We start from the raw sequence: 17154 nt of genomic DNA on the forward strand, positions 1-17154 counted from the left end.
TCTCATTCATTTCACAACACATTGACTGGTACAGATACAGGCAACTGGCGGCCCGGGGGCCACATGCGGCCCTCCGTCTAATTTTGTGCGGCCCTCAAAACAAAATAGTAAATTCCGCAGTTGGAAGTTATATGAAGCCCAACACGACACACAAATGACAGCAAAATGTCAACAAAAGCACACAAAATGACAACAAAGTTGCACTAAACAACCACTTAAACACAAAATGACTACAAAAACCACAACATATACAAAAGAAATTCCATCGAAATTGCATGAAATAACAGATAAATACACAAAATGACAACAATAACACAAAAATATAACAAAAACACACAACAAAAATGTGCCACATTGACAAGAAAATAGACAAAATGAATTCAAAATGTCTAGTAATGCATGGGTTTTCTTTCACACAATGTGTGGGTAATAATACCATTCATAGTAATAGTATTAGTAAAAAAAAACAGAATTCACGTCAGGAAATGAAAAAAGCATTCTAACTTTATTTAGAATCGGGTTCCAACATGACCCGGAAATGCCGCACATGCATGTTTTTGACTTTTAGACAATATTTTTCACCAGAAACGAATGAACGAATACGTCCAATGGCATCAATAATCCTGCTCAATAACAGTAGTTGTTGACTATTAAACCCTACATTTAGCATGTTTGGTACAACTTCAGGAAGTTTAATAGCCAGTAAAATCATCTAAATGGGAAAAGATGATTAAACAAACAAAATGGAAAAGTGTAATGTGAAGCAGAACCATGAACCAATCATGATGTGAAAGTAGCTGTTGAGCTTCACAGTGTTAAAGAACACTTACAATCAAAGCTTCATCAAAGAAATTGACTGACAGGAAAAAGAGAAACAGACCTATGGCACTATTTGATGAGAAAACAGGGTAAACGTGTCCTAAAGTGCTGTTTCATTGTGTACGTAGGATTTATTTGGCAACGTGTTAGTATGGATTTTGTTTTAATTTTTTATTTTTTTTTATTTGGTTGGATGATCATTGTTTCCTCTCACACTAAGCACTTAAGTTTAATAAAGGAATGAAATAATGTGAAGCATCTTTTTGTGACATCATGGCAATGTTAAATATTCTCTAATGAATTACAGAAGGCCGTTAAATACTCCTGTTGTGCACAGCAACATCACCAGTGTTAATATTCCAGTGTTTGAGTAAAGAAACAGAAAGCAGTGTTATTTCAACACCCAATGTATTCACTTTAAGCAGTATTTACCAGTGTTGGTGTAAATTAAAATAATTAAATTATTGTACAGTACAATGTTGGTTAGATAAGACTTCTTAGCATCGACACAAGTACAGTCATCTCTGTGAAGTAGCGCTTGGCGATATATCGAGAGTCAAGATATATTGAGATATCTCTTTTGGTGATATATAAAATTACAATATTCTTTATATATAATCCGTGTACCCTTCGTTCTTTTGTTATTTAGTTCTAAAACCAAATCAAAATAACAAATAAACAGTGTGGTTAGTTTGTTTTACTGATTTTAAACCAAAACAGAAAAACACAAAAACCAGATAAGCTGCGTTTTTCTGTTTTTTTATAAACTTGTTCTGATTGTGTGATATTTTGATATTTACGGGGAAATTAGAGCGAGAACTGAAGTCCTGCACCTCCCTGCCCAGGACCTGGACCAGGTCTCCTATAAATACCGCTAACAGCAGCCGTCAACACACACGGAAGTTCATCACAAGAGGAGGAGCACCAGTAGATTGATTACACCACCTCTGGTTCCACATACGTGCATGTTTTACGTAACATTCATTTTTTGGTTTTGATTTATTTATGTATTGATAATGTTTCAATTCACCAGTAATGTGACTTATGCGTTGCTTCTTTTTATGTCCGGACCGGGAGCAGAAGTCACCAGTTTATCTGGTTACTATTTGGACCGTCGCACTGTTTGGTAAAGTTGGCAGATATTCACAGATTTAGACTTTCAGCATCAATAACTCTTTAACGAAACGTCATCAACACATGAATTACACCTCTGCTATCGGTGTGAGGTGGACGACATGATACAAGATCATTCTTTATCAAACACAGCAGAATAAAAGTCGCTGAATACAACGCTGCTTCTTTGGTTTTACAATCTGTTTTTTTCTAGTTTTTAATTTGGTTTTGAAACAAAATAACCAAAGAAAGAAGGGTATTGAGTATTAATATACTCATTTTATGAGTTGCTGTTTTCATTACTTGTCAGAACAGCTTCTCCTAACCCAGACCTTCCCCTAAACAAGCCTCACTACAGAGCTCACTCACACGTGCTGTCCCTTATGGGAGAAAAAGACTAAAGTGGAACATATTGTGCAGCTGTTTGTTAATAAATGTGCCTGTGTGGCATTTTTCATTAGCAAATTTCACCCAGAATTGTCTTTCTGGTCAGACTTTATTGAGTTAAAAATATTGAAATTTGTATCGTATAAATATCGCTATTTTGAGAAAAATTTTGAGATATGAGTTTTGGTTCATATCGCCCAGCCCTACATCAAGTGTTAGTTGGTAGCTGGGTTTCCATTACCCTTTGAAATGCACCAAACCTAAATAATGCAATAAAAACTGATGGAAACACCTGAATTTCTAAAAAACACTAAAAAGGCGGAATTTCAGACGTTTCGATAATGAAATGTGTTGCAAAAGTGCAATGAAAATACTTTTTCTGCAAATACACGTCACAGAACGTGACGCACCTGGTCACATGACCACTTCTCTGAGAAAATTTTTACTGCTACATCAGACGTGAAACAACAAAGGAATACGGAGTGTTATGAGGAGGTTTGGAGCGTCCGTCTTTCTGTAGCGAAGTCAGGACAAGATTTCACGAGTTACGAGGCTCCTGCCCAAAACAATGTTCAATGGAAACACGTTCAAAGCGCAATTATACTTTGTCAATATTTAGAAATAGCGCTTTTATTTTGTGAAAATCTGTAATGGAAACCCAGCTACTGTTGCCCTCTGTGTAAAGGTTTTTACACTTAAAAGTGTTAAAGTGGCACTAAAAAGAATGATCCAACAAACATAATTTGCAGGTGTTAAATTCAACACACTCAGGGTCAAAATAACACTGGTAAATTTTGCTGTGCAGGCGATAACTTGTTGATTTCTGCACATTAGACAGGCGTAGGATCAGGAGGACAGGGGTCCAACATGATAGTATTTGGGTCGCTCACAGTCACTGCCCCATAACACGAGTCAAAGTCTTCATCATCCTGGAACCTTTGGTACGTTATATCCGTGTCCTCTCCATCCTCTGCTGGGTCAGCCTTATGGAGGACCTGCTTCCTGTACATCCTGTACACCAGGATGAAAACTCCAGCCTCTGCTGCTTGGAACAGGGCGTAGAGCAGGGGGAACATGTACATGCCTCCCACCAGCTGAGGAGGAAAGGCCAGCTTCAGGATGGCCGTGCACAGCTGCACGTTCTGACAGCCCGTCTCCAGAGACACGGCCCTGCGACAGTTGGGAGGAAGATCAAAGAGCACGGCCAGGCCGTAGCCTGCAGCGTAGCCGCACAGAGGCATCAGGAGGGCCACCACGTACACAGAGGGAGGGATGGTGGACAGCAGGTCTGGTCCCAGCATGGCTCCAGTCAGGATGAACAGCATCACCAGGGTGATGAGCAGAGACCACAGAGACGCCTATACCAACACAACACACCTCAGTGACCTACACATTGTGTGAAGTTGAAAGGAATAGAAAGCCCAACATAATACACATAGTACATAAATGTACAAAGTACAGAACATTCTCAAAATACGCAAAATGTGTCTTAAAACATAAAATGACAACAAAGACAGACACACAAAACAATGCACACTTTACAGAATATCTCCAAAGACACAAACTGTTAACAAAATACACAAAACAACAAACATATAGAAAGTGACTCCAAAAATGTGCAAATGGACAACAAAAATACACCAAGAACACACACAAAAAACATGCAAGCTATGACCCAGAAACACATAAAATGACTAAAAACTGACAAGACATCAAAACCACAAAGACAACCCCCCCCCCCCCCGTAATAATGCTCAGATTGGTCATTAGTCTAATGCTGACATGAATGTTGATAATTCTGCCCTCGGATCATGTGGCCCCTGCTGTGATAGAGGGGCCACACTCAGCATTTAGAATCAAAATGAAGTTCATCAAACACTGAGCAGCTCCAACAGAGCCAGATTAAATCATTACAATCCTTTATGATAATAGTAAAAAATAAATAAATGTTTAATAGTGAAATATCAGTTGGGAGTGAGGGATACGATATACTGTATATTATCCTCTTACCACTGTTGTAAAGAGAAATGTAGAAAGTGTACTTTTACAGTGGATATTTGTTTCATTAATAAGAAATAAAATAGTAATAAAAGGGCGGTAAAGTTTCTAAAAGCACCACGTGAAGGCCAATCCTGCAGGTGTGCTTTAAGAAAATGATTATTCATAAACTTTAATGATCATTGTGCCTTTTATGTACACACTGTCCAGGATAGCAGTGTTAAAACGATGGAATTACAAATAGACATTTTGGTTAGAATTTATTCTACAATGTTAAAATATTTTTAATCTCAGGAGATGAATGGATTAAGTTTAAAGGTCAACAATGGTCAATCATTTGTATGGCTTTCTCCATTAAGAATACTGCACCTCCAATCATATGTGGAGTTTGCGGGGCTTTTGATTCTAACATATTACTGTTAGTTTCACGATGTCAGTTCTACCTCAGGTGTGTAGTATAATTTTTTCGTGAAGTAGTCCCAATTTTTTGAGACTTTAGGTTGGTTCTTCTTCTTAATGTAAATAGTGAAGCGACACTGGGCCCAGCAGGTCATGTATGGTACTGCAGCAAAAATGAAGCAGAACCGGCCTGATTTTGTCATGAATTTACATTAAACTACGCATCGATGCACATTTTTTGAGTCAACGTTATCAATTATCTTTCTAATCATTTTTGTTACACACATGGTTGACGCGAATCTCGAGACGGTCTATATATTTATTTTCATTTTTGTTTTTTGTCCCCCCGGTAAGTAATCTCAAACTCTATGCCAAACCACCATGAGAAGAAATACTGGGACCAGTAAAAGCTGGTTTACAGTAATCCAGAAAAGCTGTAACTCCAAAGTCAGTCTGAAAAATCTTGGATTTTTTATGGAAAAACTGCTGTCTTCAAAGGGTCTCTGAGAATGAAATACATCACATGCAATGTTTTAACAAACCAGTTGGAGATGCTTAGCTGTCAATCATCTTAAAATAAAACGAGGTTACTGAGTATAAGAGTGGATGACTGAGCAAACAGAGCCGGTCTGTCTCTCCTTGATTTAATGCAGCCCCGCCCTCATCAATGGCTTTTATTGGAGATGACAGGGAGGAGCCCTTTATTACATACGCTGCAAACGTCACTCCACCTTCACCCCACAACCCCCCTCTAACCACTAACAGTAACCACACTGAAAAAAGGACTGCAGTGCGTTTTCCCTGTGCTCTGAGTTTGACCTCTACACACCTCCAGTCAGGTGTTCTCACCTTTTAAAACTTTGTCCGCAACACGCGGGTGGTAGCTGGTACCTCAACATCACCCCCAAACCAATAGGAATGAGAGTGCTGCACAGGGTGAGGATGATGGCCCCCAAAGGGCATGAGGGTTAACCACAGGTGTGTTGATCCAGGCTCTGCTGTAGATCACAGGCACAGAGGCATCAGAACCAGGGCCAGCAGGGTGGAGGAGATGGTCATGATGATGCTGAGGGAGGAGAGCAAAGACTCACCGTTACGCAGTGTTTAACTACTGCAATATTTCAATGGCACCGTGCGTAAAGTAAACCTGTCCGTGCGTAAAATGTCCGGATGACTCATCTACGCACCATTCAGGTTTCCTCCTAATATCACCTTATTGACAGCCAATAAACATTCTACCTGAGGTTCATCTCTCCGTGCACAAGCAGAGACATGATGTGGATAAGTTTCCTCCCGGACAGCAGCCACAGAGGAGCACGGCCATGGCCGCCACATCATCCAAGGAGAAGGCTAGAGCCAAAAGAAAGGCCACCAGGGGCATGATCACAACTGACACACCACAGCCCGCAGCACCCCGATGGGTCTGCGGATATGTTCCCCCAGCTGACTAACCTCCACGGTGCAGCCCAGCCCCAGCATGGTGAAGCACAGCACCAGTCCCACAAACACGTTGATTCCGTGGCTCAGTGGGGAGTCCCAGAAAGCGGGGAACGAGGTGCGGGGCCCTCGGTCCTGAAGAACCGAAGCAAAGTCAGCTCCGGGGTCCGATCTCATTGCGTCCCGGAGCACGGCGCCTCCACAGCCGCGCATTGTCCCCGTCCTCTGGTGGACACCACAGCTTCCCGCCATGGAGCGCATCACGGCCGCATGCTGCGCACCGCCTCCCGGTATAAGGCTGGAGGTCTGCATGGAGCAATAGGAGCACGGAGAGTCTCCTCAGGCGGGTGTGAGTCTGCAGGTGTCCGTGCGTTAAATGACTCCTCTGGCGGCGCTCTGTCACTGATGGAGGGCGGAATGTGACCGTGCCATGGTGAGTCACACGGTGCCACGGATTGGCTCAGTGCTGGACTGATTAGGACGTCTCCATCCGGTCCGAAACCTCAGGATCCAAATAGTTCTGTAGGCCCTCTCCTCAGATGTTCTGCGAACATGGAGGGGGACAAACACTTTACATCGAGGTTGGAAAAGCACAGCCTAACATAAATGAAATCTGTGCTGACTTTTATACTCGCTCACTGAGCTGTGGATGAAGTCTGCCTGTCTCTCTTTAGTCAGCGTAGATGCTTTTTTTTTTTTTTTTTCCTCCAAACGCGCATTACGCACGATTCTGCTTGTCGAACAGACGCTTGGTTTTTATGACGTCTTTATGTTCCGCAGAGCGACCAAAACACCCAGAACAAAGCGTGACTTTAGTTTCTGTTTTAGCTTTTACTCCTAGAGCAGAGAGTCATTTATCCTCCTCCAACTCAACTTTATAAAGTCATCAACAGGTTATGACTCTAACCTGCTGCTTTATTATGTTTTTGTATTTTTACTGCAGCAAAAAAATGTGATTTATTCTCTCTCTCTCTCTCTCCTCTTTATATATATATATATATATATATATATATATATATATAGATATATATATATATATATATATATATATATATATATATATATAATCAACAGGTCATGGGTAAGGTAACTTATGTAAGAAACACACGATTTATTTTCAAACTATAATCTGTCCCATTGTTGCTTTTCATTTCCTTCTTTCCTTAAATACATTTTCATTAGAATATGGCAGAATTTCTCAGATTTTGTTGTCATTCAAACGATGTCATCTTATAACTTTACGATTCACACACTTTTTATTTCATTTTTTGCCCAAAAGTCAGTGAGGCCAATGACAACAAGGTCCGTGAACAACTTTTGGGTCTGATCCACAAGTTGAGAACTTTTAATATGGGCAACTTATTTTGTGCAGCCCCAAAACAAATCCCCCATTGTTTGTAATTGAAGTAGTGGGAAAGACTAAGGAACACAATGCTCCCAAATAAACTCAAAAATACACCGAATACAACAAAAAATCATTATTATTATTTTTTTAAAACACAAAAAAATAAAAATAGAAACCCCAAACCAAAAGAAAACAATACACAAAAGGAATCCAAGTACACAATGAATAAGAATATACCTAAAAGGACAAAAGAAATATACACAAAATGACAGAAAAAACTGAAATACACAAAACAACAATACAAATACACAACATTACTGAAAAATACAAAAAACAGCAAATACATCCCTCAAAACAAAAACAACAACTAGAACTGCAAGCTGTTATGAAAGGGGGCCAAGCCTTCCCACACGACTCGGCCCCCAGGTTTTGCGGAGCCCGTGGAAGTACGTTGTTACGGCAAATTTGCGGTTGACCTCATTTGGAGACATGATTTATTGCTCTGGTTGAGTGATGGAGTCCAGACGAGGCATTGATGATTTTATAAAAAGGTTTATTATAAAATTAAGTAAAAAGGAGTACAAAAGATGGACAAAATTAGTGACCGCCCCGGGCGGACGTCCGATGATCGAGTGGCCCACAGTTCTAACTCATCACATATATTCCCCCTCAGTCCCCCTCCCTCCTCCCCCAGGAGATAAAGAGGACAGAGGAGGTGAAAGAAGAGGGTGAAAAGAGACAGTTTCTTCTTTAGGTCAAAACAACCAGTTCTCTGGTATCTCCTGATTGTCGTGAGTGTTGGAGGTGTGTGCGTGTATGGTGTTTGTGTGTATGAATGGATGTGTATTGGGTGTGTATGTGTGACTATGTGAGTGTGTGTAGGCATGTGAGTGTGTGACGCCTCTGTGTCTGAGGGATAAGATGTGTTTTGGGAAGCTGACCTCGAGAAGAGAGCAGAAACATGAGACAGCAGAAATGAAAAGTCTCAACTTAAAGCCTTAAAAATAATAAGGTCTATGAGTAAATATGTTAATAAACATAACTAACAATTTTTCCCTGACAACGTCACGAAGGATCAATCAATCAATCAATCAATCAATCAATCAATCAATCAATCTTTATTTGTATAGCGCCAAATCATAACCAATGGTATCTCAAGACACTTTACAGTAGAGCAGTCTTAAGGACGGACTCTTCATTTTATGGATACACACATATGCATATATACGTATATACACATACATATGTATCCCACACCCAACATGAATTCATCATGGCGGCAAGGAAAACCTCCTGTTAAGCAGCAGGAACCTTGTGTGGATCCCATTCCTATGATGAACAGCCATCCACGTTATGCTGTGTTGGGTGTGTGCAGAGGAGAGGGTGGAGACAGAGTTGTTGAGACTCTGTAACTCCACACTGAGGATCCCACGGACCTGCAAGACAAAAGCCAGAAAGGAGTACAGGAGCAAACACACAAGGGAAGAAGCAGACATAGAGGGAGTGTTAGAGAGAGGAATGGGGCCCTCTCCGGTCCCTCTCTAACCTAAATGACCTCTCTCTTAACGCCCTCTCCAACCTCTCTCCAACCGAGCATGCCAGACCCCCCCCGGCAGTCTATGCCTATTGCATCTTAATTATGAGCTATGAGCTGGTTCCTAACTAAAAGCTTTACCAAGAGGAATGTTTTGAGCCTAACCTTAAAGGTAAAGAGGGTGTCTGCCCCCGAACCGTGTTTTTGTAGATGGTTCCAGAGAAGTAGGGCCTGATAACTGAAAGCTCTTCCTCCTATACTACTTCTAGAGACAAATGGAACAACGAGTAGTCCAGCATTTTGAGAACGTAGTGTTCTGGGGGGATTGTATGGCACTACAAGCTCCTTCAGATAGACTGGTGCCTGTCCATTTAGGGCTTTATAAGTGAGGAGAAGAATCTTGAATTCTATTCTATATTTTATGGGAAGCCAATGCAGAGAGGCTAATACAGGAGTAATGTGATCTCTTCTCCTAGTTTTAGAGGAGATGGATGATGGCTTGTGGCGAGCGTCAGGAGACAGGCCAACGTGCCATTTGCTGTGAACAGGTGGATATGTAGTTTTAGAAGATGTGATTTAAAATGTGAAAGTTACAGTCCAAAATGCGTTTGCACCCATTATAGCGCCTAGTGGTGCACTTTTTGGTATGGGTGATCTGTGTGCTCTTATATATGTACCCTGTAAATTTCAAAGCCCTCAACATAATATTTCAGATGAAATGAATGTTTGTTTATTTTTATGTTATGTTGTAATAAGCCACACCCACTTTGACCAATCGCAATTACCTTTGAGATACGGCCCCAGGAGCGACCCAAGGTCATACCCACCAAATTTGGTAAAAATCGGTCATGCCATTTAAGAGATATAAATATTCCTTATTTACAGCGCCCCCTAGTGGTGTAAATTATTAAAATTTTGGCGCATTTCCTCACAGTCACGTGCCAACGAAGAATCTCAGATTTGGTGTTGTTCACATTTATTTTGACCGAGATATGTACCAGTTCGCAATTTCATAGCTGGCTAGAAAAACTGAAGACTCTACGTGCCAAGTTTCACACTGATTGGACAAACCCCAAGAGGAGTTCGAAAAAGTAGGTTTTCCAGGTTTTGTGATTTTGCTCCGAGAAAAGTTGAGGCGGAAAATGGGCGTTGGCCTAGCCCAGGTGATTCAGTTGCTATTCAAGAAATCTGTGGATATGAAGGTTTTGAATGTGCAAACAAACGATGTGGGAGTTAAAGGCCAAAACGTGTTGATTTTGGTTATAGCGCCACCGGCTAGCGGACATGTGTGAATTTTTGCATCCAAGTTACGCGGAGGGATCTGGACCCACCCCCAAAGGGCATCGCCCTACCTTGTGCGGTTTAGCCTGCAGCACTACTTTTACCTGGGTAAACATAATAATAATCCTTACGATTACAATAAGGGGCCAAGCCCACTGGTCCAGGGAACCGCGTATGTAAGAAATCCTTATGATTACATAGGGTTCCTAGCACTGCTGGTCCTAGGAACCGCGTATGCTTACAGTGCAGACAGAAAGTATTCACAGCGCTTCGCTTTTCCCACATTTCATTATTCCAAAAGGGATTCAATTCATTTACACAATACCCATAATGACATGAAAAACATTTTTAAATGTTTGCAAATTTATTAGAAATAAAGAATGAAAATATAATTTGCTCAGTACTTTGTTGTGGCACCTTTGGCAGCAATTACGGCATCAAGTCTTTTGGAATATGAAACCACAAGCTTGGCACATAACTCTGTGGCCACTTTGGCCCATTCCTCTTTACAGAACCTCTCGAGCTCCATCATGTTGGATGGGAGCGTCGGTGCACAGCCATTTTCAGATCCCTCCAGAGATGTTCAATGGGATTCAAGTCTGGGCTCTGTCTGGGCCACTCTAGGACATTCACAGAGTTGTCCTGAAGCCACTCCTTCGATATCTTGGCTGTGTGCTTAGGGTCGTTGTCCTGTTGAAAGATAAACCGTCGCCCCAGTCTGAGGTCAAGAGCACTCTGGACCAGGTTTCTTCCAGGATGTTTCAATACATTACTGCATTCATTTTTCCCCTCAATCTTGACTAGTCTACCGCTTCCTGCTGCTGAAAAACATCCCCACAGCATGATGCTGCCACCACCATGCTTCACTGTAGGGATGGTATGGCCAGGTGATGAGCGGTGCCTGGTGTCCTCCAAACATAACGCTTGGAATTCACGTCAAAGAGTTCAATCTTTGTCTCATCAGAGAATTTTGTTTCTCATGGTCTGAGAGTCTTTCAGGTGCCTTTTGGCAAACTCCAGGAGGGCTGCCATGTGCCTTTTACTAAGGAGTGGCTTCTGTCTGGCCACTCTACCATACAGGCCTGATTGGTGGAGTGCTGCAGCGATGGTAGTCCAGCTGGAAGGTTCTCCTCTCTCCACAGAGGAACCCTGGAGCTCTGTCAGAGTGACCATCGGATTGTTAGTCACCTCCCTCACTAAAGCCCTTCTTCCACGATCACTCAGTTTAGAGGGACGGCCAGCTCTAGGAGGAGTTCTGGTGGTTCCAAACTTCTTCCATTTACGGATGATGGAGGCCACTGTGCTCATTGGGACCTTTAAAGCAGCAGAAATGTTTCTGTACCCTTCCCCGACCTGTGCCTTGAGACAATCCTGTCTCGGCGGTCTACAGACAATTCCTTTGAATTCATGCTTGTTTGTGGTCGGACATACACTGCTAACTGTGGGGCCTTATATAGACAGGTGTGTGCCTTTCCAAATCACTGTCCAATCAACTGAATTTACCACAGGTGGACTCCAGTTAGGCTGTAGAAACATCTCAAGGATGATCAGTGGAAACAAAATGCACCTCAGCTCAATTTTGGGCTTGATCCCTGTGAATACTTATGTACAAGTGATTTCTTCGTTTTTTATTTGTAATACATTTGCCAAAATCTCAAACAAACGTTTTTTAAGTTGTCATTATGGGGTATTATGTGTAGAATTTTAAGGAAAGAAGTGAATTTAATCCCTTTTGGAATAAGGCTGTAATATACTTTCCCTATGCACTGTACATACGCGGTTCCTTGGCCCCCTAAATATACATAATAACTCCAAAAACACACAAAAGGACCAGAAATCTTTGTTACTTTTAATTTATTATAATTATTGTTATACGTTTCTTTTTATTTGTTCGTTTTTTTGTTCTTTGTTCCAAATTAGTTTTTTGATTTTTTTTTTGTAGCATCCAATGTGGTGAGCAAAGTAAGAATTTCATTGTGCAGATGACAATAAACACTTTGAATCTGAATCTTTGAAGAAATATACACACAACGAGTAACACAAACCTATTGTTTGTTTCCTGTGTTAATGCTCAGATCAGTCATTATTCTAAATGCTGACATAAATAATGATCATGTGGCCCTTGGATCAGACATTTTGTGGCCCCTACTGTGATGAAAGTTGTCCATCGCTGCTTTAAACCAACTTTGAAGTTTGTTTCCACTGATCCATGTCACACATTATAAAATGTCACACAGTGTCTTAAACTTCATTTGCAGCATTTTAACAGCAGCTGAATGAAAATCTGTGAAAGTAAAATATAGCAAAAGTCAAAAGATGAAAAAACAAACGAACAACAACAAAGGAATGGTAATATTAATAAAAAACATATGTACAGTAATTAAATAAGACAATGATAATACCGAACATAACAATGATAACAATAACACATATATATATAATAAAAATAAAAGGCGAGTTAGCAATATACAGTTCAGTGAGTTACAATAAATGATATGTTACATCATTTTTGTCTGTTGTGTCCCAAACTCAGGTTTGTTGTCTTCACACTAAATACAGCCAGGAAGGCAGATTGTCTTAAATATTTGCCTATCATTTTGGAAAGTGTATCAAATATCAACTTCCAGTTATTAGATAACACAGAGCATTCCCGAAGCATATGAATTGCTGGGAATTGCTTGCAACGATCACATATGGGATTTATATGAATTCATTAATTATATCAAATAGATCTGTCACTATCTTTCCCCTCTTGGATGATCTGAGATCATAAATCAAATCCAGGAGAGTGTCTGGGACTTTAAAGGAAACTGGTTGAGATTATATGACATAAGCTTCGAATCTGTATATAAAAAAAAATGAGACCTTGGGATTTCAAATTTTAAGACAATCTGTTCAAATGACGAGAACAGGCCATCAATAAATATATCTATAAATGAACAGATCCGTTGTCTAGACCAGGCACCAAACAAAGAATCTGTCAAGGGTGAAAACATCGTTTTTTGCAAATGGAGCAAGTAATGATAATTGATAGATCTCAAAATGTCGTCTAAACTGTTTCCATATCTTTAAAGAATGAATAACAAACTGTTTTTGAAGTATAATTAATTAGAGGCTGTGGGTATGGTAGAGAAGAACATAAAGCAGATAGTGAGGTGTTATTATAGGAGTCCTTCTCTAGCCAGGCAGGTACAGCCATCGTTTCGTCATTTGCCATTTAACAGGACATCATTTTAATATTTGCAGACTAGTAAAACTAAAAATTTGGTAAACCTAGTCCTCCATGCTGTTTAGGTCTTTGTAATATAGCAGTGCTTATACGTGGTTTCTTTTTATTCCAAATGAAAGATGTGAGCTTTTTGTTAAGGAGATAAAAAAAGGTTTTTTGTTTTTTTTTTTTCCTGTCAAAAAAAAATAAAAAATGTATTGAGATCTTTTATTAAAAATGGATCAATCCTGTTGTGATTGTTTTACATCTAAGATGTACAGCATCGAATATAATTGTGAAATGTATGTGTGCACTGTGATACTCTGAAAATAATAATAAAAAAGGTTTTGGTTAAATAGAACTGGTACACACTGGAACAGATAATCCCCACCATAGTTTTGTTGGCGTTCCGTCCTTGTGCAGTTACAATAGCGTGATGTGAGTCACGCCCCCTTTGTTTACACGTGTTTACCCTTTGAGCAGGCTATGTGTGTGCCACAGACATGTTTGTTTTATTCACACTATGCTGAGATGCTAAGGGAAGAGTTTATTATTTTAATTGTAATGTTATAAGTTGTGAAATATGTAGTTATCTGATTTCTGAATCAGAAAATTGAAGCTACTGTGAAGGCGCTGTTGCACTTTTGCTTAAACCTGGGTTAAAGCTTGAAATTGTTGAATGACAGTCTCATTTACTTTTTATTTTGGGATTGTTCTATACATTTTAACTCTTGAGGACAATCACAGCAATAAAGTTGTACTTTTGACAATATATCTGATGTGCATTGGAAAAAAAAAAAGTGAATCAAAACTCAGCAAAATTGCCCAGCCCTACCACTGGGTTACATACATTTTATCACCTTAATAAATCCATAAAATCAAGACATAGAGGTTTGAGATGCAGGCAGATATAGATGCTCCTCATTTTTTGTTTTTGCTGGTTAGGCATTTATTTCTTATTAACTTAATGTGTGGATGTCTGTGAACACTAGTGTTGTGTTCAAGACCACACTATCCGAGACCAAGACTTGCCCGAGACCAGAATGCACCGAGACCAAGACCAAGACCAAGACCATAAACATTTTTTTTTCAATTTAAATTGTGTGTTTAATAAGTCCGTGTGTGTTTAATAAGTCTGTGTGTGTTTAATAAGTCCGTGTGTGTCCGTGTGAAAGTCTGCATGTTTATGCATCTGTCCATCCACTCTTTTCATTATATCCATGTCTTTTAAGGCTTTATTACATAATGTCGGCTGTAGTCCGGGCCGCCGCCATCTTGGTTTATGTCATCACCAGTGCGTCATCGCTGCAGAGTTGCACAAGCCAGAATGACTTAAATAACTATAAAGAGGTCTTATATTAGTCTATTTTCTTTTTAAAGTGGTGTTTTTTTTGTGTCTTTAGACTCCAATTACATGTATGTATATAATATGTTCCCCACAATATAAACAGGTTCACAATATAATTATTTTTTATAGTTTCTGTTTCCACTGTATCCAGAATAATAATAATCTTTCTCAACAACAACTATTGATTAATTTGTTACATGACTTTTCCAGTGTTTGAGTTTGTTTTATTTAGTTTCACATCTACCTGTTGCTCTATGTTTTTTACACTGCTGACAACTTGTTTGTAGTTTTATTTCAGAAAGTTTCACTTTACAGTTACAGTTGGAAACCTTTGTTAATTGAATATCCTAGTTACTTTACAGCAACCAAATTAAACTATATCAACTAAGTGAATTAATAAAAATGGCTTGTTTAAAGGCTTTTTTCAAACTAAAAAAATATCTTGTGAAATCTGTGACCTGTTAAACCTGAACAACTCAAAGAATCAGAATCAAGAATCATTATTTCTTGGCAGAAAATGCTTTTAAAACACTTGCTGTACATTCAGCTGACATAAAAATCTTGTTTTCAAATATGTAGAATAATTGTGAATTTATCAGTAGCAGTAGTAGTTTTAATATTTTAGTAAATTTTTTGCAGGCACCTTTTTTGTCCGTCAAATGTATTTAAAATAAATTAAAAATTAAAGAGAGAATGTTATTTAACTGTTGAACCTTGACATAATTTTATTTATTTATATATTTTTTTAAATTGAAAAAAAAATGTTTATGGTCTTGGTCTCGGTCTCAGTCTCGGCTTGTCTCGGTCTTGGTCTTGACTCGGTCTCGGCTCCCGAAAGTCTTGGTCTTGTCTGGTCTCGGTGCATTCTGGTCTCGGGCAAGTCTTGGTCTCGGATAGTGTGGTCTTGAACACAACACTAAAACACACACGGACTTATTAAACACACATGGACTTATTAAACACACACGGACCTCAGTTCACACGGTAAACGGAACAGGCGTCACCGCTCGGCTGGCACTAGGACCCAGAAGCAGAGTAAGTGCGTCCCCTATCCAGCCTTCACAGGCTGTAATATCATCAGTTTATCATTTTACCAGTTGTTAGAGCTACTGTCTTTACCAGGGAGATAATATTTATTACTGGTGATTGTTTTCTGGAGTTTTTACTGGGATTTTTTACCGGTGATTAGTTCATATCTCCCTTGCGCTCCGCGGTCCAAACTGACACCATAGCCACACACGTATGAGAGTGTCACACACGTCACTCAGTCACATTAAGGAAGGTTGTGGTCATTATACGGGGTGGATTAAATAATGAATGAAGGATTGTTTTATCCCGTTCTTCTCCGTGTTATTATCACATTATAAAAAAGTTTAAAAAATAGCAGGAATTAGTGCTGGTCTCGAACGGTCTTGACGGAAAATCCCGAGTCCGAGACAAGACCGAGTCAAAATGCTTCAGAGTCCGAGACGAGACCAAGACCTTTAAAATTTGGTCTCGAGACCAAGACCGGTCTTGACCACCACAATACTAATATATATATATATATATACAGTATATATTATTATTATTATTATTTATTTATTTTTATTTTTTAATAGTGCATGAACTTTACATCACACATTTTTTTTAAACATCAACATCATAACTTTAATTGTCTGAGTTATTCTATGGAGGACCAAACCTGCCAAAATTGTAAATACTTAAATAAATGTATAAATAAATATTGGAATAAATATATACAATAATGAATAAATAAATGGGTGAATAAGTGAATAAAACAAAAAAAAAACTGTTAAATAAATAGAACATAAATAATTAAATGTCCTAAATTTATTTATACTATTATTTATTTATACTTTTTTCAGGTTTGGTCCTCCATATTATTTAGTCTTTTCACTCCGGTTTGTCAAGCCCCGAGAATAAGCTCCGCCTCCTTTTTCTTCTTCTACTGTTTCTCTGTGAGGTTGATTTAACCTGAGGTTGCACTACTGCCCTCTACTGGAGGAGAAAAGAACTAAAGCCTTCGCCTATGTGTATTTGGTTAGATTATTGAATTAGAACGGGAATAAACGGAAAATAAGCACAGATAGATGTCACTACATTACACCTACTATATCGTATGCACTTCAGAACGGGGCATTAGGTCATTAGCATAGGGCTTCTCCATCACAACGTGATTGTTTTTTAACCGATGAGAAGTCGTATCTGATTGCTGCAGAGGGCACTACGTCCTCAACCAATCAGGAGCAGGTATGAGATTGAAAGCGAGCTGTCAGTGAAGA

The 17154-nt window shown here is 39.4% G+C and overlaps 1 protein-coding gene across 1 annotated transcript; it reads right to left on the minus strand.

Moving 5' to 3' along the window:
* Positions 1–2985: 2985 nt before the first annotated feature.
* Positions 2986–6726, minus strand: slc10a4 (solute carrier family 10 member 4). The gene is given in 7 exon segments (XM_028445180.1): positions 2986–3696; positions 5590–5681; positions 5684–5724; positions 5727–5782; positions 5956–5995; positions 5998–6105; positions 6108–6726. Coding segments are annotated over 7 exon segments (1242 nt in total). The 5' UTR covers positions 6466–6726; the 3' UTR covers positions 2986–3149.
* Positions 6727–17154: the final 10428 nt, after the last annotated feature.

This window comes from Gouania willdenowi, chromosome 4, assembly GCF_900634775.1.
Source record: "Gouania willdenowi chromosome 4, fGouWil2.1, whole genome shotgun sequence".
Lineage (NCBI taxonomy): Eukaryota > Metazoa > Chordata > Actinopteri > Blenniiformes > Gobiesocidae > Gouania > Gouania willdenowi.